This window comes from Carlito syrichta, unplaced genomic scaffold, assembly GCF_000164805.1.
Source record: "Carlito syrichta isolate Samal-C Ts95f unplaced genomic scaffold, Tarsius_syrichta-2.0.1 Scaffold305641, whole genome shotgun sequence".
Classification (NCBI taxonomy): domain Eukaryota; kingdom Metazoa; phylum Chordata; class Mammalia; order Primates; family Tarsiidae; genus Carlito; species Carlito syrichta.
Genome location: NW_007249737.1, coordinates 1,005,221 through 1,026,615, shown reverse-complemented (window position 1 = coordinate 1,026,615; position 21,395 = coordinate 1,005,221). Strand labels below are relative to the sequence as shown.

At 41.0% G+C, this 21,395-nt stretch overlaps 1 protein-coding gene across 1 annotated transcript in view; it reads right to left on the bottom strand.

The window, feature by feature from the left end:
- LSG1 (large 60S subunit nuclear export GTPase 1) overlaps positions 1-21,395 on the bottom strand; it is a 33,575-nt gene that overhangs the window by 9,878 nt on the left and 2,302 nt on the right. Inside the window, exons 2-10 of the mRNA XM_008061928.1 lie at positions 20,522-20,648; positions 16,403-16,523; positions 16,152-16,238; positions 15,224-15,310; positions 10,171-10,231; positions 8,440-8,616; positions 2,428-2,844; positions 509-610; positions 275-418 (exon numbers count right to left, since the gene is read on the bottom strand). Of these exons, the coding sequence (XP_008060119.1) occupies positions 275-418; positions 509-610; positions 2,428-2,844; positions 8,440-8,616; positions 10,171-10,231; positions 15,224-15,310; positions 16,152-16,238; positions 16,403-16,523; positions 20,522-20,648 (1,323 nt within the window). The remainder of the gene's footprint in view (positions 1-274; positions 419-508; positions 611-2,427; positions 2,845-8,439; positions 8,617-10,170; positions 10,232-15,223; positions 15,311-16,151; positions 16,239-16,402; positions 16,524-20,521; positions 20,649-21,395) is intronic.

Below are 21,395 nucleotides of genomic sequence, written 5' to 3'. Positions count from 1 at the left end.
TACAGGCACGCGCTACCACACCTGGCTAATTTTTTTTTATTTATTGTGGAGATGAGGTCTTGCCAAGTTACCCAGGTGGGTCTCGAACCCGCAGGCTCAGGCAGTCCACTCACCTCAGCCTCCCAAGGTGCGGGACTACAGGCTGAGCCACCGAGCCCGGCTTACATTCTCCATTCTTAAGCTATCAAATCTGAGTCCTTCAAATGTTCAAAAACAAACCTGAAGCTCTAATAAACATCTGACAACCTGAATAGTTCCAAAGCAAAAAGGATATTAATGACACAGGTGGGACATGATCTCTCATCTGGTCAATTGGGAGGATTCCACTGCAAATCATTTCTGCCTTGGTAGACACAAAAGATGGCATCACCAGGCCCGGGCAGTCACATAAGCAGAGACCAGGCTCCACATAGAGAGTCTAAAAGACAAGTAAGTGGTATATGCTGGGCATACAGTAAATGAAAGGAAGGAAACATTGCATCTGAGTGACAGAGAGCTGTGGAAATACCTGAAAATGCTTGGTGTGACCAGGGGTGGCAGACACAGATACCTTCTTGTTGCCCATGATTGTGTTGATTGTTGAACTTTTACCAACATTAGGGTAGCCCACCTAGAAGAGACTCAAAAGTTACTGAATAGTCAAACAGTACGTCCGTCAAACTCAAAGGTATTACATACATGGTAACAACACTAGTCTATGCATTTGGATACTTCAGAAGATTATTTGAAGTAGATGCTCTGAGTGTTTGCTGACAGACATCTTTTCCACCCTGTGGTGTGGGTATATTTATTCAGACACATCTTCAGCGACACATGGTCAAACTAAATACATTTTATTTTCATAGAGTTTGCTGTTAACAGCAGATGCTACAGAAATCCTCTACCTCTGTTCCCAGTTTTCCCTTGCAGCCACACCTATAGGCTTTTCTATTGCATCTCCCTTCACTGGGTGAAACTGAGACTCAATCAAACATTTTAATGATCACAACACATAATTTTTTTTTTTTGAGTTGGATTCTCACTCTGTTGCCCAGGATGGAGTGCAGTGGCACACTCATGGCCTCCACAGCCTCGACCTGCTGGGTTCAATCGATCCTTCCACCTCAGTCTTCCAAGTAGCTGGAACTACAGGCATGCGCAACCATGCTCAGCTAATTTTTTGATGTATTATAAAGATGAGGTCTCGTCAAATTGCCTGGACTGATCCCGAACCCATGAGCTCAGGCTCCCAAAGTGCTGGGATTATAGGCATGAGCCACCATGCCAGGCCACACACAATTATTTTTAATTTTATTAATGTTTTAGTTAGGGCCCAGCAGAATGCCTAGATTGTGGCAGATGAATAAATGTGTGTAGAATGAGTAACTTAACCTATTCTCAGGATTTCTAGATCAAGAAACTCAGAAAAAGAGGGAAGCCACGCAGTGTCTCCATAAATGTGAGAAATAAACTAACTTGCAGAAAAGTTGGGCTGAGACATTTGGAAATGAAATTTTAGCAAAAGAGAATAAAACCTTAAAGCTGAGAGAAATTAAGTAACTTTCCCAATGTTCATAACAAGCAAGTTAGTTGTACTGCAGAACTGGAATTATACCCAGGTCTTCCTGACTCCAGAGATAACTATTTTAATTAGTGTACTAAAATAAAATGTCAATCTGCTTTAGTTATTTTAAGTAGGCATTTTTGGGGGTAGGAGGAAGGAAAGACAGGAACTCAAAAATAATTGAGATTAGCTACACTTGTCATGTAACTGAAGAGCTGGGAGACTTTAAACCTGCCACAATCTCCATTCCCTCACTGTTCTGTTCTGGATAGATCTTTATGATAAATATCTTCTCTAACATCTCACATTTCCTTAGCTAAGGATGGAGCCATCTAAAGCCACGTTGTATCCTCTTGGAGTCTGGGCATTTTCCACAGCTGTTTCTGAAACGAGGGTGCATACAGTTGGGGATGTGATCTGCTTTCCCCTACTTACTATGTAGTCTTTACGTAACTAAAGCATCTGTAATATTTTGCTTGGCTTCAGGATGTTGGGATTCTCCCTAATATGCATCTGGAACATTTACAGTATAAATTGGCAAGGATCACAGGATACCCAAAGAACACTGGACCAGATGTCTGAAGACAGCATTAAAGCTTCTTGGTACTTCACATGACAGGAAAAGCTGAATGGGAGGGAGACTAGAGAATAAATTTAATATGAACAGGTATTCCCAATATAAGCTTTAAAGAAGTTCATTCCTTTGAGTTACACTCTGCCTGCCATGCTACCTAATCCCATGATGCCAGTGAGCAACATAAAGACAATAATATTCCCGGTGCTGCCAGAAGCCTGACTGGTCTCTGGGGTCCTTGTGGAGCTAACAAAGGACAAGGAATGAAGACCCTCACATGGTAACAATCTTATGACATATTTCTTCTTACCAGTCCAACGGTAAGTTGTCCATCCTTCACCTTCTTCCCAGTGTGCAGCTGCTTAAAGAGCTCCAGTAACTCTTGTTTTGATACCAGGTGGCTATAATTGTGTGTCTGCCTCTTCTGTGGAGTTTTCCTGCCTTGAGCCTCAGAGTCTACAGTACAGCTCTCCTTCCAGTCCTGGTCATGGGCCTCTTTGTCAGGGCTGCTGTCTTCTTCTGAACACGTCTGCCAATCTTCTTCCTCCTCCTCCTGACAGTCTTCATACTCACTACTGTCTTCATCAGTAGTGGGATCTTCACTAAGTGAGAGAGAATATCTGCCTGGGAGATGTTCTGTCTCACTGTATGGAATTTCAGCCTCATCAAAACTGGAGTTTTCAAACTCAGTTGTGTTGCTTCTTCTATCATCTCCGTTTTCTTGTTCCTGATCAGAGAAACCACAAAAGTTCATAAGTATATAACTGAATTTTCTGCTCTAGCCAAGATACTCAGTGAATTGGTTATGCCAGATGAACAGAGGGCAAGCAAAGAGGAGATGACGGAAACCTTTCAGGGCAAGGACAGACAACCAAAGCATTGTGACCTCTGGGAGGGGAGAACGCAGAACTTCACTTTTACCTTATACATTTCTGTATCATTTGAACTTTGTACAAATAACATCTATTACTTTTGTAATTTAAAACAGCTCTTAAAAGAAATCAAGAAGAAGTCTTTGGCAATACATTACTCTATAGTGGACTACAGAATAAAACAAAGCATATTTCATGAACAAAACAGCATGTAACATTCTCTTTTCTGCACAAACAAGAAGGATATAATTTGTAATTTATGCCTTATTTATTTATTTATTTTTCAGTTGGAGTCTCACTCTGTCACCCAGACTGGAGTGCAGTGGCACACTCCTGGCCACCCAGCCTCGATCTGCTAGGCTCCGGCGATCCTTCCGCCTCAGCCTTCCAAGTAGCTGGAACTACAGGCGTGTGCTACCACGCCCGGCTAATTTTTTTGATTTTTTGTAGAGATGAGGTCTCGCCAAGTTGCCTAGGGACTCAGGCAATTTACTCACCTTGGCCTCCCAAGGCACAGGATTACAGGCTGAGCCACCAAGCCTGGCTATGCTTTGTTTTAAATTTGCCTTTTTAAAGACAGTGGTTTGCATGTTTAAAAAAACTGCTAACCCTTTATATTGCCTATAATAAGTCCAAGCACTGTGAAGCTTGTGTGTGATATGCAGTAGTAAAACTCAACTCCATTTGTGGAAATTTACCAATGAAAGATTCTCTTTGAAAAGGCAAAGATAGCCAGGCACAGTGAGTGGCTCATGCCTGTAATCCCAGCACTTTGGGAGGTGTAGGAGAGGATTGCCTGAGTCCAGGGGCTCAATGCCAGCCTGGGCAACTTGGCAAGACATTGTCTCTACAATAAATTAAAAAATTAACCAGGCGTGATGGTGCATGCCTGTGGTTCCAGATACTTGGAAGGTTGAGGTAGAAGGATCACCTGAGTCTAGCAGGTTGAGCCTGCGGTAGCCATGAGTGTGCCACTGCACTCCAGCCTGGGTGACAGAGTGAGATTCCTACTCCAAAAAAAAAAGAGAAAGGTAAAAACCATTTACTATTCATGGATGTGTTAATTCTCCTGACTCTCTATTGACAAGAAAGAAGAAATAAGGCAATTGACAGCATTACTAATTCTTATCAACAAAGGTGAATTAGTTGGAATTGGAAAGTGACACAAACCTTGTATCATTTCCAAATAATTTAGTGTTAGAATAATTAACAGTCACAGAAGGGGACACATTGAATAAATTTCCAAATTTTAGGGAAGCAGAGATAAAAACAAAATGTTGGGAAAAATAAGTATGATTTCATGATCGTGCCTGGCTACCCAGAAAGAAACCTGGCCTATGAGAGAATGATAAAATTGGAAGAAATGTCTATGATAAATGAGCTATGAATGTAAAAAAGTCAGTGTGTCCTCACTGTGAATTCTTGAGTTATTTTAAAATATGAAAGAAGCAAAAAACAAGAATGTGAACTGAGCATGAATGTATAGAAAAACTACAGCTAGAAGCAGTTCCGCTTCAAGAAAAATACTCAGGATGACAAAAGGATTTTGCCACAATTGTATGTTAAAAAGGAAAAGTCAATCTTTTGGGAACACTATAATTTAAAGATGACCAAAGGAAAGCAAGTACTCAACTCAGAAAATGTTACATTTTTCAAAACAAGTTGAACTGAAGATGAACCAAACTCTGACAAGTAAGAGCACAATGAATATCAAGCTATTTTTAATAAGTTCATGTTTGATACTTAAATTAGATATTGTTACACATATAATATCACAACCTGAGAAATCATGGAGAAAAGGAGAGTCCAAAAAACGTGGGAGACACAAATGGTGCCTAACTTTCAAAAAGGAAGAAAGAATATCTTCCATAAACCACACACTGTTAATCCAGAGATTGATGTTGAAATAATTAGACAAGTTAGCTGGTAAGCCCTAAAAATAAGACAATCATCAACAGGAATCAACAAGCATTCCCTGAGAACTGATCATGCAAATAATTCCATTACTCTTTGGAATCTATTACTTGGTAGGTAGAGCAAGTAAAGTCACAGATGTAGAAACAAATCCTTTTCCATTTTTGATAGGGTGATTGGATTGGTGCATCAAGGCTGAGCAATATAATATTTATTTTAAAACTTAAGTAAGATATTGACTTCCACTTAGGATATAAAACCAGTGAGCAAAAATCAGCTGCACTTCTACACACAAATGACAAAGCAGACTGAGAACCAAATCAAAAACATAGTAAAACAAACAAACAAAAACCCTTGGTATTCATCTAACCAAAGAGAGGTGAAAGACCTTTACAATGAGAACTACAAAGCACTGCTCTAAGAAATGAAGGAACATCCCATGCTCACAGATTGGAAGAATCAATATTGTCAAGATGTCCATACTTCCCAAAGCAATCTACAGACTCAACACAAACTCTATCAAGCAAACTACCAGCAACATTTTTCACAGACTTAGAAAAGATAATACTTAAATTCATATGGAAGCAAAGATGAGCCCACATAGCTAAAGCAATCCTTGGCAAAAATAACAAAGCTGGTGGCATCACATTCCCAGGCTTCAGACTTGACTACATGGCGATAGTAACCAAAACAGCATGGTATTATCAAAACAGCGAGTGAGGTACTGATACAAAAATTGACACATAGACCAATGAATAGGATAGAGAACCCAGAAATAAAACCACAGATCTTCAACCAACTAATCTTTGACAAAGCTGACAAAAACAAACACGGAAAGCTGGGCATGATGGCTCACACCTGTAATTACAGTACTTTGAGAGGCCAAGGCATGAGAATTGAGTCCAGGAGTCTGAGACCAGGACCAGCCAGGGCAACATAGTGAGACTTTGTCTTTACAAAAATATGAAAAAATTATCTAGGCCTAGTGGCATGCACCTGTAGTCCCAGCTACTTGGGAAGCTGAGGCAGAAGGATAACCTGAGTCCAGGAGGGTGAGACTGTAGTGAGCCATGATTATGCCGCTGCACTCCAGCTTGGGTGAGGACCTGGCTCAAAACAAAAACATAAACAGTGGGGAAAGGAAACCCTATTTAGCAAATGGTGCTGGGAAAACTGGCTAACCACATGCAGAAGAACAAAACTAGACCCCTACCTATCACCATATACAAACATTAATGCAAAATGGATAAAGAACTTAAATGTGAAGCCTCAAGCTATAAGAATCTTAGGAGAAAGCCTAAGGAACACTCTCCTAGATATTGGCCTAGGCAATGAATTCAAAGCCAAATTCTCAAAAGCAAATGTAGGAAAAACTAAAATTGACAGGTGGGACATTATTAAGCTAAACAGCATCTGCACAGCAGAGGAAACCAAGAGGGTAAAGAGACAATCCACAGAATAGGAAAAAATATTTGCAAACTATGCATCCAACAAAGGTCTAACATCCAGGATCTGTAAGAAAGGAACTCAAATGAACTGACAGAAAACAGACAAACAGATAGCCCCATTGAAAGGTGTGCAAAGGACATGAACAGACTCCTCTCAGGAATACATACAAGCATCTAATAAACATATGAAAAAGTGCTCAGCATCACTAATCATCAGAGAAATGCAAACCAAAACTACGGTGAGATACCATCTCATACTGGTCAGAATGGCTATTATTAAAAAGTTAAAAGCAACAGGTGTTGGCGAGGCTGTGGAGAAAAGGGAACACTCGTATACTATTGGTGGGAATGTAAGCTAGTTTAACCTTTGTGGAAAGCAAAGTTTGGAGATTTCTCAAAGAACTATAAAAATAGAGCTACCATTTGACCCAGCAGTCCCACTTCTGGGAATACACCCAGAGGAACATAAATCGCTCTATCCAAAAGACACTTGCACTTGTATGTTTACTGCAGTGCTATTCGGGATAGCAAAAACATGAAACCAATCCAGATGCCCACTGAAGGTAGACTGGATAAAGAAAATGTGGTACATATATACTGTGGAATACTACACAGCTGTAATGAAGAACAAAACCATGTCCTTTGCAGCAACATAGATACAGCTGGAGACCATCATTCTAAGTGAGTTATCACAGAAACAAAACAGTGAATACTGCATGTTTTCACTCATAAGTGGGCACTAAGCAGTAGGTACATATGGGCACAAGGATGGGAACAGACACTTTGGCATTGCTTCAGGAAGGAGGGAAAAAGGGAGGAGAGGAGGATAAGACATACAAAACCACAGGTTCCTCTGATTCTTTGGTATCACAACTTCCAGGAAAGATATGAAACAACAGAAATAATGGTTTAAGAGAGTAAACTATGGAGCCAGACTGCCCTGAGGATATTAAGTATCTATATTTATTGCCAGGAAGATCAAATGAATAAAGTATGTGTTAATAATAGTGGTGCCTGGGCTGGATGTGGTCACTCATGCCTGTAATCCTAGCACTTTGGGAGGCCAAGGCAAGACCGCTTCAGCCCAAGAGTTTGAGATCAGCTGGGCCATATAGCAAGACATTGCCTCTACAAAAAAATGGTCCCAGCTAGTCAGGAGGCTGAGGTGGGAGAATTACTTGAGCCAAGGAGGTAGAGGCTACAATGAGTCGTAATCATGCCTGGGATCATGCCTGCACTCCAGCCTGGGAAAACAGTGAGTACCTGGCAGAAAATAAGTTTTTATTAACTTATTAATTTTATGGGTTAGTTTTTATTAACAATAGTAATAATAATTATTATATTCTGGGAAATGTGTCCATATTCACATAAAAATGCTTGGTATAGACAAAAGGTCTCAGAGCTCTATCCTTTTCAACAGTGTCACCAATAACATGAAACAATGTACAGGACAACTACACAAAGTCTACAAATGATTCGAAGCTAGATGTGGATAAAAGCAAACTGCACATTCAAAAATGAACTCTACTGCTAGGCACAGTGGCTCACATGTGCAATCCCAGCATTTTGGGAGGCAGAGGAAAGATTACCTGAGCTCAGTAGTTCAAGACCAGCCTAAGCAACATGGCGGGACCTCGTCTCTATAATAAATCAAAAAATTAGCTGGGAGTGGTCCAGTCACTTGGAAGGCTGAGGCAGAAGGATCACCTGAGCCCAGCAGGTTGGGGCTACAGTGGTCATGAGTGTGCCACTGCACTCTAGCCTAGGCAGCAGAGTAAGACTCCTACTCAAAAAAATAAAATTAAAATAAAAATTATAGCTAATACTAAAATCCAAAAAAGAAAGAAAAATTATGGCTATTATGAATGTTATACCGGGGATATCAGATTATTTGACAACAATAGAGAAAGTAACCTTGTGATACAGTTTTCTATAAGTCATCCTAATATCACAGCACACAGGGGAAAAAAAAAACCCCAATTCCCACACATCTCCAATAAGAAAAAAACAAAACACAAGCAAAGACTATTAACCAGAAAACAAAACCCTCCTTTTTGAAACTCAACCTGTAAAAGTCCCTCAGGTTACCTCAGAGACACCATTCAGCTGAGTGGCCCCAGCTAAAGCTGACCAGAAAATAACCTTCACACCTTCGTTTTCAAAGTGTTCAGCCCAGGCACTCCGCTGCTCAGCAGTCAGCAGGTCGGCCTTGTTGACCAGAATAATGTTCTCCTTGTTGGCATCTATTTCTTTCACATAACATTCCTAAGCAAGACAAAGATAAATAGGAAGTCTCTTCAAACAAGTCAAACATTAGGCTACTTATATTCAAAATCCCAATGAAAGTTTTTACTGTCCCTCAGCTTAAATCATTTTCTAATTTAAATATTTTTAATCATGGTGCATTCTAATAATCCTTTCGGTAAGCTTTGAAAAGAAATTTTACCATTACGATTTTTGTTATTCACCAGGAGATTTAAAAATAATCTGTACTAGCCGGGCTCAGTGGCTCAGCCTGTAATCCTGAGCCTTTGGGAGGCTGAGGTGAGTGGATTGCCTGAGCCCGCGGGTTCGAGACCCGCCTGGGCAGCGAGAGCTCATCTCTACAATAAATCAAAAAATCAGCCGGGTGTGATAGCACATGCCTGTAATTCTGGCCACTTGGAAGGCTGAGGCGGAAGGATCGCCGGAGCCCAGCAGGTCGAGGCTGCGGTGGCCGGGAGCGGCCACTGCACTCCAGTCTGGGCGACAGAGTGAGACTCCAACTCAAAAAAAAAAAAAAATCTGTACTATAGTCCTCAGACAGAAATATGAATACCTCTCATGAATACAGTGTTTTATTAACTCAGAGCTGGTATTGTATTGTTTCATGTGATTGTCACACATCAGTTATTTTCCCTTGTGGGGTTTTAAAACTTGGCTCACTTGTAAAATATTACAGGGAGTAATAACTAAAGTGTGAGAAGGGAGAACTTAATGGGATGAATTAAAAAATGAAGTGACTAAGACTATGCTAAAATAAATAAATATTTCTTTTTCTTTCTTTCTTTCTTTTTTTCCTTTTTTGAGTTGGGGTCTTACTCCATTGCCCAGGTTGGAGTACAGTGGCAAGCTCACGGCCACCTGAGCATTGACCTGCTGGGCTACGGCGATCCTTCTGCCTCAGCCTTCCAAGTAGCCGGAACTACAGGCGTGAGCTACACACTCAGCTAATATACAGAGCTACTTCAATTGGTGTCTCTTGAAAAATGGGAGACTCTGCTGGGCGCAGGTGGCTCAAGCCTATAATCCCAGCACTTTGGGAGGCTGAGGCGAGAGACTGCCTGAGCTCAGGGGTTTGAGAACAGTCTGCGCAACTTGGTGAAACCTCGTTTCTACAATAAATCAAAAAATTAGCCGGGCGTGGTAGTGCATGTCTGTAGTTCCGGCTACTTGGAAGGCTGAGGCGGTAGGATCACCTAAGCCAAGCAGGTCAAGGCTGTTGTGGCCACGAGTATGCCACTGTACTCCAGCCTGGGCGACAGAGTGAGACTCCAACTCAAAAAAAAAAAAAGGGAGACTCTAGCAAATATATATTTAGTGACTTCTAAAAACTCAAAGCTAGAAAGCTCATGTGTTTGTGCAGATGGAAACAATTGTGTAAAAAAACACCTGTCTAGACAGTGGCATTACACAAGCTCCTGACCTTGGGAGGACAGGAGGCCTCATTAAACAAAGCTGGAGGAGAGTGAGGAAAGCTGCCTGTAGTAATTGCTAAGATGCTGACCCCTCATTACTACTCAAAAGACTTATGTTTGAATTTTCACCAACTTTACTTACCAAATCCTCACATCTGAATAGGAGTGGGTTCCGAGCATCAACTATCTGGACCACAATATCACTGAAAAACAAACATGAGACAGTTCAACCACTGGAAAGTGAAAGGGATCACTGGCCATGTAATAATGGCAAGGGTAGCAAACACTTGCTATACATTAGGTATTTGACATATATTAATTTTTTTTTTGAGTTGGGGGGGGTCTCACTGTGTTGTCCAGGATAGAGTGCAGTGATATGGTCATGGCTCACTGCAGCCTCCACCTACTGGGTCCAGGCAATTCTTCCATCTCAGCCTCCCAAGTAGCTGGGACTACAGGTGCATGCCACCATGCCCAGCTAATTTTTAAACTTTTTGGAGAGATGAAGTCTTGCTATGTTGCCTAGGCTAGTCTCAAACACCTGGACTCAAGCAATCCTCCTGCCTTGTCCTCCAAAGTGCTGGGATTACAGGTGTGAGCCACCATGCCCAACTGACATGTATATATGAGGAACTGAGGTTTAAGTAACTTGTCCAAGATCACCAGCTAATAAGTGAAAGAGCCAGAATGAGAACTCAGACAGTCTGGACCAGAGGTCATGCTCTTAAAACCATGACATTCTATCACTCTCATACGGCCTAAAGGGGCTCAGATGTTTTATTGCTAAAGCTTCCACTGTAACTTCTATTAAAGTCTCCTGGTGAGATAAAAGGATATTACAAGTACCTCACTCCAAGGTGAAGGCTACTAAATATTCAGTCCCAAATCTGCACTCATGTTAAAGCCTCAAAAGCTACCATTATTGAAACTAGTATCTATTTAAACCCAGCAATAACAAGAATGCACACTCTTAGCAAACAATCACCTACGAGTTCCAAGAATGTGCTCAAACGGCAAAAATACAAACAGCAAAATGTCAACTTAAGTTGCCATACTGAAGCAGGAATGACAAGTCCAACTTCTCCCATCACATAAGAATACCTACAGCAATAAAAAAACTCTCTGCAGCTGATGACAAGCCCCTTCAATCCCTCACATGTGTAGTGGGGACTATAGAAGCCCACATTGCAATGAAAAAAAAAAATTCAAATTCAGTTCTTGGGAGGATCCTCCCTGACTTCAGCCTCTGTGGCAAGAAGATGTTATAAGTATCAGCTGTGACTGCCACTGGAGGGAAATGAGCTACAGATGCACTACGGCCTCACAGCAAAGTCTGCCCCAAATCCTTATTTGGTTAACAGGCTTTTTCTGAAGTGACACTTTGTGACAATGCTAAACACCAAGGAATCAAGGTTACCATTTAGGACAGGGCTTTTGACAATTAAAAATGCATTTTCTTTCAGAGCAGGTAAAATTTCAGCATAATCCTCTAATGCAAAGAAACTCACAGGCTTGCTAACTTTTGACAAATTGTCTTTTAAGTTCTCTAATCTGATTCTAGTATTTCCTTCTTTAAGGTAATACATTCCCTTGCAAACTAAATATTTAACAGTAAATACAAAAATGATTGCAAAAAGCCCAATACACTAAAACCACAATGTCCACAAACATGATGCCTACCTACCAAACATGTAGAAAGAATAAACCAGTTTAGAAATGGCAGTGAGAAAAGAAGACATATGAAGACAGCTCGACTGTTGTGCTGAAGAGGGAGACAGAGCAGAGTGCAGCTGTGTAGCTGGAAGGTTATACAGCATAGAGGGGTGCCTTATCTTCCTGGAATACAGTGGTCTGCCCTCGATGCCTCCGCAGCTTCCTGCATTTCAATGCCACGTTATATACCAAATTTTTTCTGATAACTGCTACTGGAATTAAAGAGGCAGATGGCTTAGCCAGCCTGTTACCAAACAGGAGACATCTGCTGGGGAGAAGACATCAATAAATATTTCCTGCTAGAAGATGTGGCAGTAGTCACTTTTTAATAAATATTTCTGTGTAATTCAGACCCACTTCCATGTGATGAAACTATATTCCTTGAGTTAGAATCATGTTCTCGCAAAAAGAAAAAAAAAAAAAAAAAAAGAAAGGAGAGGCCAGGGTCGGTGGCTCAGTCAGTAATCCCAGCACTTTGGAAGGCTGAAGCGAGTGGATTGTCTGAATTCAAGACCAACCTAGGTAACTTGGCAAGACCTCATCTTTACAATAAGTAAAAAAAAAAAAAAAAAAATTAGCCTGGAGTTCCGGTTACTTGGAAGGCTCAGGCGGAAAGATGGCCAGAGCCCAGCAGGTTGATGCTAGGTTGGTCATGAGTGTGCCACTGCACTCCAGCCTGGGCAATGGAGTAAGACTCCAACTCAAAAAAAAAAAGGAAGGAGAAATATCACATAATAAAAATAACAGAGCAAGTAATACTGTAATCCAACTGAAGCTGGAAGTTTCGACAAACACAGGCTCACGCTGGCAAAACCAATTGCTAATTTGGGGGCATAAAAAGTGTAAAAGGCCCTTCCTATTAAAGTGAACAAAGATGGTTACTTCTGCTCCCTCTCAAACCCTACAAAAATGAAAGAAAGGGCTGACACTCATTAGGGTAAAGAGAAAAAAAGAATAGCAGCAACTAAGAAATGTCAAACCAACAAGAAGCAAGCCTGTTCCTGCCCCAGAGCCCCAGGGAAGCCCAGGATTAGAGCATCAGCTCTATCCCAAGGCAAGATGAAGGCACAGGGCAGAAGCTAGTCCCACTGTGAGCTCTTAAGTTGGCATCCCTGTTCCAGAGAGGCAACTGCAACCCACCCCACAGCTCCCCTTCCCCATACTAACGGCAGAAAGCTAGAGTTTATTAGAGAGAGTATGAAGCTGAGAAGTTCTAGTACCAGGACCTCAGGCACAGAAAAAGATGGGAAACAGGTGCCACAGCACAAAAAGGGAATCAAACGGAAGCCTATACACTGAACCACGAGGATGCCCAGCCCCTTGCATTATGCCACCCCCTTCAGCCCCATTCCTGACAGATCTTTCTTCTCTTTAAGAAACTGACTGGCCTTGGGGAAATGACCTATAGATACTAACATCTTGGGGTAGTCCAACAAAATAAAACTGACTCCTGCCCACTCATCTCTCAGTGAAGCTCACCAGTTGGCAAACTCCACCTAAACAGGTAGGCCTGTCAATCGGCTTTCTAATGCTTAATTCTTAAATATGAACAGACAACATCACTACACATTTAGGAAGGCCTTATATAAAAGTCAGAAACCAGGATAGAAAAAACGAAGAGAGAGGCAAGATAGATAATAAGATAAGTAGGAGAAAAATCTAAAACAAAACAAAAACTATACTACTTCAGTGGGCACATGGAGGGAGTTCCCTCAAGGTCTGGGCTGCAGTGTTTCTGAGTTTGTTACCGTTTCTCTTTGGAAAGAAGAAAACAGGCATTTTTAGGAGTATGCTAATGGGGCACTGAAGGAGAGACAAGTCTACTCTACTCCACAAATGCTCTCCAGAATGATACTGGGTTTTTCCAAGCCCCATTCAAGCCTGTCTAAATAAAAGGGGCCTGCCAGGGGCCTGTAATCAGCAAGCATCCGCTTTCTTCAAGCTTCGAGATATGGCTTGCTACTCTGACCTCCTCAAACTCCAGCTCAATAGCCCTTTCTCTGTACCCAGAGAACAGAGGGTAGGGGGGCACTTAAGTGACTTTTTAAAAGATACTGAGACATAATTCATATATAAAATTCACCCTTTTAAGCCGGGCTTGGTGGCTCAGCCTGTAATCCTGTGCCTTTGGGAGGCTGAGGTGAGTGGATTGCCTGAGCCCGCAGGTTCGAGACCCGCCCGGGCAACTTGGAGACCTTATCTCTACAATAAATAAAAAATCAGCTGGGCATGGTAGCATGTGCCTGTAATTCCGGCTACTTGGAAGGCTGAGGCTGAAAATCGCCCGAGCCCAGCAGGTCGAGGCTGCAGTGGCTGGGAGTGGCCACTGCACTCCAGTCTGGGCAACAGCGTGAGACTCCAACTCAAAAAAATAAATAAAATTCACCCTTTTAAAAGTATTCAGTAGTTTTTAGTGTATTCACAAAGTTGTGCCGACATCACACTTCTAATTCGAGAACATTTTCATCACGCTAATAAGAAATTTAAGTGACTTTTACAAGTTTAATCCAAGTCCTGTTTTCTTAATAGTAATGCTAAATGTGGTAATGTTCTTTTCTGAGACTCTCAATTAAAATATTCTGTTTCCTAATGTTCCTTCTAGATCCACTTTATAGATTTCAAAGAAAAAACAATAACAACAAAAAACCAGCCTGAAAGTTTCTTGTTAAAAAGCATCGTTTCAAATATAAGGTTCATTTACAGAGTTCTTGAAAATAATATAGAAACTCTCTGAGGAAAACAAAAATCTTTTAACTACCCAGAGATGAGATTAGAGAAAGCTGATTCAACTTCTAACAATCAAGAATTCTCCCTAGTGTTACATGAAAAAGCATGCAAATCTCCCATTCTCAATTTATCAAAATCATTCCCTTCTTTTCAGAGCCCAATTTAAAATATTTTAAAAACCCTTGATTTCTCTCAATTCTTATTAACTGCTTCTTCCTCTTCTATGACATGGTTCACTACCCTTCTACCTGTAACACAGTAGAACTCACACTCCCCTATGAGTCCTACTAGGTGTTGAGTTCTCTGAGTGCAAAGGCTGTATCCCATTCATCTGTGTGCCCAGGAGCATGGTGCTTTGCTTGGCAATTAGTCGAACTGTATGATGAGCTTTGCCATCTGCCTCCTCTCATAACATACATGTTCTCTGTAGGTAGGAACTTACTCTTTTCATATCCATATTTCCCACATTGCCAGTAGGGATTCAATATACACTTGCCGAAATAACTACATAAGTGCTTCAGAATTCATCTTACAGAAAATGTCATTATTCTCACACACCAGTGCACTTATCTAATAACAAAAAAAATCTATATTTAAAAAGAAATATATGTAGTATCATACTTTCAGTTTTTTATAATTCTCAACAGCCCTTTGCATGGCTTAATTCCCCAATCCCGACTCCCAGACCCTAAGCCCACAAACACACATCAACACTCAAATCTAATACACCATATTCCGATGTCATCATTACTCACCTTCTCTCAATTACTCTCCATAGCTGGCGCCAAAAGTCCAAATTTCGCTCAAATGGAGTCAATATCAACTTTTGTTCCTCTTCTAGCCTGTTTTTCAAAGAAGCAGTTTATATCTTTGCCAGATTGCAACAATTTTAAGCAATGTAAATGCTCAAATTCAACACATGAAAAATAAATACTGTACTCAAATACCAACATTCAAATTATTTTTATATACCTCCTGCTGAGTCAATATGAAAATAACACTTATTTATTTGACACGCCACCAATCCAAATTTATCCTTAAGCTATTTAAGCCCTGGAAGTTGATCTATCACACAAAGTCACATTTCTCTCCCATACCTCTCACTGAAAGAATGCAAAGGAGAGCAGTGATCAACTCCAGGGCAGGGCACCCACTGGCCAGAGAAGGGAATGAAAGGAGAGGCCGGGCTCGGTGGCTCAGCAGGTAATCCCAGCACTTTGGGAGCCCGCGGGTTCGAGATCAGCCTGGGCAATCTGGCGAGACCTCATCTCTACTACAAATCAAAAAATTAGCCGGGCGGGGTTGCACATGCCTATAGTTCTGGCTACTTGGGAGGCTGAGGCGGAGGATCACCAGAGCCCAGCAGGTCGACGCTGGGGTGGCCGTGAGCGTGCCACTGCACTCCAGCCTGGGTGAGGAAGTGAGACTCTGATTCAAAGAAAAAAAAAGAAAGGAGAAAAAGCCAGGAACTGAACAGAGTAACCAACTCAGCATCTTTGTGCAAGGATGCACACGCATCCAGTAATGTGTTTGCACATGTATCAACCTGCACTTGTTAGCAGAAGGTTACCATTTCCATTTTAAAGGTAAATCAGAACTTGAAAATGCAAATAGCAATGCAAGCAAGCCAAAATGCTTGAATTCTTGATGTCAAGGCAAATCTTCAAAGAGTCTAATACACACCGGACAAGCTGACGTCTCCATTCTAGAAAGGTATCTTTCTCTGCTTGTTTGAGTTCTTCTGGGCTAGTTTTTTTGTCCCAGTTTGGTCTGAAACAATCAAAAAAGGAAAAAACATTCCACATGTAAGTTACCAAAATAGAGAATTTGGATCTAATAATGGCAGTTGAGAAAAACAGGAAAAACGTAAACACCAACTTCAAAAAATTAACATGCAGTAGCCTTGCAATGTTCCAGATGCTTCTTCAACTTACCTCCTTGGTATACACAAGAACTGTCTGTTTTCTTCTTGGAGCTTCTTAATTCTCTGGCTCTCCTCAAAAGACAGAAGGCCAGTTCTAGCCTCAGGGAGCACAAACTTAATATTAAGTTTCTCTGTTCAAATAAAGAAAAGTATTATTACTCAAGAGAAAATATAGATCCTGAGTGTTGGTCATTTTGATAAACATGGAAAACTAAAACTGAGAGCCTAATGAAAACTTATGCTTTCCTGACTTTAGATTCTTATAGGCTTGGATAAATAATTTTCTACCAAAACTATTCAGAGTTACTTAATCCTTTTTGACAGCCACATAGTATTTAATAGTATATCTATACCACAGTTTATTTAGCCATTTCTTACTACTGAAACATTTAATTTCCAAGTTTTCATTGATAAAATACAGAATCACCCAGGAGCTAGTTAAAAATGCAAATTCTCCAGCTCTAAGCCACACTCACTAAATCTGAAGTTCTGAAAGAAAGCACCAGTAATCTGTGTATTAACAAGTTCTTCAATTAATTCTGCTGCTCTCTACGGTAGATACCAAGAAGTGGGAATGCTGGGTATAGGACACACTATTTTAACATTTTACTTCACTTTATTTCATTTCCTTATTTTTTTGTAGAGACAAGGTCTCACTATGTTGCCCAGGCTGGTCTCCAACTGTTGGGCTCAAGCAGGCTCTCGCTTCATCTTCCCAAAGTACTGTGATTACAGGCATGAGCTAAGGCACCCAGCCAGATATGCAGTTTAAAACTTCTGATAGATTCTGCCAAACCAAATGTTGTCTTTTCAACCTCCTCTCTCTGCTGTCTCTCACCCCATAACCTGTGAACATATATATGTATTTTTTGAGTTGGAGTCTCACTCTGTTGCCCAGACTGGAGTGCAGTGGCATGCTCCCGGCCACTGCAGCCTCGACCTGCTGGGCTCTGGCAATCATTCCACCTCAGCCTTCCAACTAGCTGGAACTACAGGCGTGCACTACTTCTTTTTATTTATTGTAGAGATGAGGTCTTGCCAAGTTGCCCAGGCGGGTTTCGAACCCGCGGGCTCAGGCAATTCACTCACCTCGGCCTCCCAAAGTACGGGATTACAGGTGAGCCACCAAGCCCGGCGAACATACTAATAGTAACCTTGATCCTACACACACTTTTCTTTCCTTGCTATAGTCAAACATCTCTGAAGGACACAACATGCTCATTAGTCTATTTCCTCACCCCCACCCCATTTCTCAAGAATCCTCTTGAGGCTCTACCATTCCACCAAACTCTGTCCTGCCAGAGATTACTAATGACTTAAAAAAAAAAAAAAGCTTTATCAAGATAAAATCCACATACCATGCCATTCACTCATTAAGCATACATTCAGTGATTTTTAGTATACTCACAGAGCTGTACAACCATCACCACAATCAATTTTGGAATACTTTCATCATCCCCAAAGAAACCTTTACTCATTAGCAGTCACTCTCCATTCCTCTGACCCCAGGTAACCACTAATCTACTTTCCATCTCTAGATTTGTCTATTTTAGATTTTTCATATAAATGGAATTGTATAATATGTAGATTTTTACATCTAGCTTCTTTTACTTAGTATGTGTTCAAGGTTCATCCATGTCATAGCATGTATCAGAACTTCATTTCTTTTTGTGGCCAGATAATATTCTGTTTAAACAATGTACACTGTTTATTCATTAGCTGATGGTCATTTGGGTGTTTCCACTTTGTGGTTATTATGAATAATGCTGCTATGAATATTCATGTACAAGTTTTTATGTAATGTTTTCAATTCTCTTAGGCAGGAGTAGGACTACTACATTGTATGGTAATTCCATGTTTAACCTTTTGAGGAACAGCCCAAATGTTTTGTAAAACAGCTGCACCATTTTACACTCCCACCAGCAATGTATAATGTTCTATTTCTCTACATCCTCACCAAAATCTGATGTAGTTTTTCTAATTTTAGCCATCCTAGTGGGTGAAGTGGTATCTCACTGTGAAACCCAGGAGTTTATTCTTGTCTCCTCACTCTTTACTTACTCTATCCTCTCCATCATGTCTGGTTTATTCTAGCTCGTTTATGTTCTTACTCCAATTCTCTTTCCCATTCTTGACTACTTCTATTTCAGTTCTGGTGTGCTTCTCTTGCTAGACTAAAACAACAGTCTCCTAGCTCATCTTTCTTCTGTAAAAGTCATCAGTGATTCTATAAAAAAATGAAATCTATACCGAGTGCGGTGGCTCACACCTGTAATCCCAGCACTTTGGAAGGCTGAGGTAAAAGGACTGCTTAAGCCCAGGAGTCTGAGACCAGCCTAGGCAACATAGTGAGCCCCTGTCTCTAACAACAACAAAAATTCATAAATGAGCTGAGTGTGGTGGCATGCACCTGTAGTCCCCACTACTTGAGAGGCTGAGGCAGAAGACTCGACTGAGCCCAGAAAGTGAAGGCTGTGGTGAGCCATGATGAAGCCAATGTCCTCCAGTCTGGGGGACAAGAGTGAGACACTGTCTCAAAAAATTAAAGTAAAAAATGAAATTTGGTACAGCATTGGAGATATCTGCACTCCCATGTTCACTGCAGTATTATTCACAATAACCAAGATATGGAATCAACCTAAGTAGCCAACAACAGATAAATGGATAAAGAAAATGTGGTATATGTATATATATAATATTATTCCACCTTTAAAAAAGGAGGCCGGCGCGGTGGCTCAGCCTCTTAATTCCAGCACTTTGGGAGGCGGAGGCAAGAGAACTGCCTGAGCCTGGGGATTCGAGACCAGCCTGGGTAACTTGGTGAGACCTCGTCTCTACAATAAATCACAAAAGCTAGCTGGGTGTGGTGGCATGCCTCTGTGGTTCCAGCTACTTGGAAGGCTGAGGCGGAAGGATCGCCTAAGCACAACAGATAGAGGCTGCAGTGGCCATGAGCGTGCCACTGCACTCCAGCCTGGGTGACAAGAGTGAGACTCCAACTCAAAAAAAGAAAAAAAAAAAAAAGGAAAAGAAGGAAATCCTAATATTTATGACTTGAATGAATCTGGAAGACATTATACTAAGTGGAAATAAGCCAGCCACAGAAAAACAAAACTGCATGATCTTACATGTGGAATCTAAAAAAGTTAACCTCACAGAAGCAGACAGAGAACTGGATAAAGAAAAATGTGGTACATATATATGATGGACTATTACACAGCCATAAAGAAGTACAAAATTATGGAGTTCGCAGCAACTTGGATAGATTTGGAGTCTATAATACTCAGTGATCTATAAGGATACCTGATCTCAAACCAGGCAAAGTGGGGACCAAAGGGAGGTCCAAACTTTACCTGTACAGTGACCACTTATATACCTAATCCTGAATTGTACCTCACATTTTTAAAATTAGAAAATAAAAATAAATAAATAAATAAATAAGCAGAGAGAGAATGGTGGTTACCAGGGGCTGGGGAGTGGGGAAAATAGGAAGATACTGGTCAAAGGGTACAAAATTTCACTTAGGCTGGATGAATAAGTTCTGGAGATCTAGTATCCAGCATTGTGCCTATAGTTAATAATCATGTACTGTACACTTGAAATCTGCTAATAGTAGATCTTAAACACACTCATCACAAGAAAACTATGTGAGGTGATAGATATGTTCATTACTTTACTGTGGCAGTCACTTTACAATATATACATTATAACCAAATATCACATCATACACCATACCTGTATATAATTTTTAGCTGCTGATTATGCCTCATTAAAGCTGGGAAAAAATCCCCTCCCCCAGAACTACTAAAAAACGATATCTGAAATCATGTTGTACACTTGCTTAAACCCTGCAAAGCCCACCCTAAATCTTTATCCTAACAGACTCTGGCTCTTGCCCACCTCCTCAGTATTTGGCTCATCACATCCTGCGCCCATACCAGCAAAGCCAAACTGTTAGCCACTTTCTGATCCACATCAGTTAATCAGAACTAATGGTTTGAGTCCTCTGCTTGCCTGTATGAAAGGCCCTGTATCCTCTCACCTGTCCTTCTATCACCTTCTCATTGATCAAGGGTCAGCCCCAGACGGAAATGTGACCAATGTTATATGTACTCAGCAATAAACTTACCAGCTATAAACTCTGTTCCAGCAAGTTCTGCAGTTGCAAGGAAATCATCAAGGGAGCTCTGTTCAGTCACCGACTGAAGATTAAGGCGACCCCAATCATAGCCATCATTCAGTTCACTTGTGTGCAACTAGGAGTAAGACACAGGGCAATAAATACCGCTGCTCTCTTCTGCTCTGGACATCCAAACAAGCTCAAAACTTCCTTGCATCCATTCTATGGTCTTGGGGTTGGTTGTAGCCCCTTTGGAACCAATACTACTAATAGTTAACATTTAAAGGAGCACTGTCTTACTTCATGATAGGCACTTTCCCTTTATCATTTCATTAACTTTCAAAATCTCTTTTTTTTTTAAAGCAGGATTTGTTGAGAAAAGCTCCCACAGTGGGAGGGGACCCGAAGGGGTTGCCCAATTTTCAAAATCTTTTGTAGTGAATTTACTGTATCTCTATTTTACTGATGAGGAAGCTTAAACAGATAAAATAACTTGCCCATAGTAGAAAACTAAGTGGTAGAGGTACAATTCGAACCCAGACTGTCTGATTCTGCTAGTTATGGTTAGTGAAGACTTTTTGATAGAGTCCCACAATAAAACAATACATTTTACATAGTGACTCAAAGGTGTGTGATACACACAGTGACACAAATGTGCAAATGTCATTCAGTATAGTAAAATGGAAACAACAGAATTCTGAAGCAAGTTACCCTATTACATGTAATACACTCTGTTATCTCTTATTTATTTATTTATTTTTGAGTTGGAGTCTCACTCTGTCGCCCAGACTGGAGTGCAGTGGCCGCTCCCGGCCACTGCAGCCTCCACCTGCTGGGCTCCGGCGATCTTTCCACCTCAACCTTCCAAGTAGCTGGAACTACA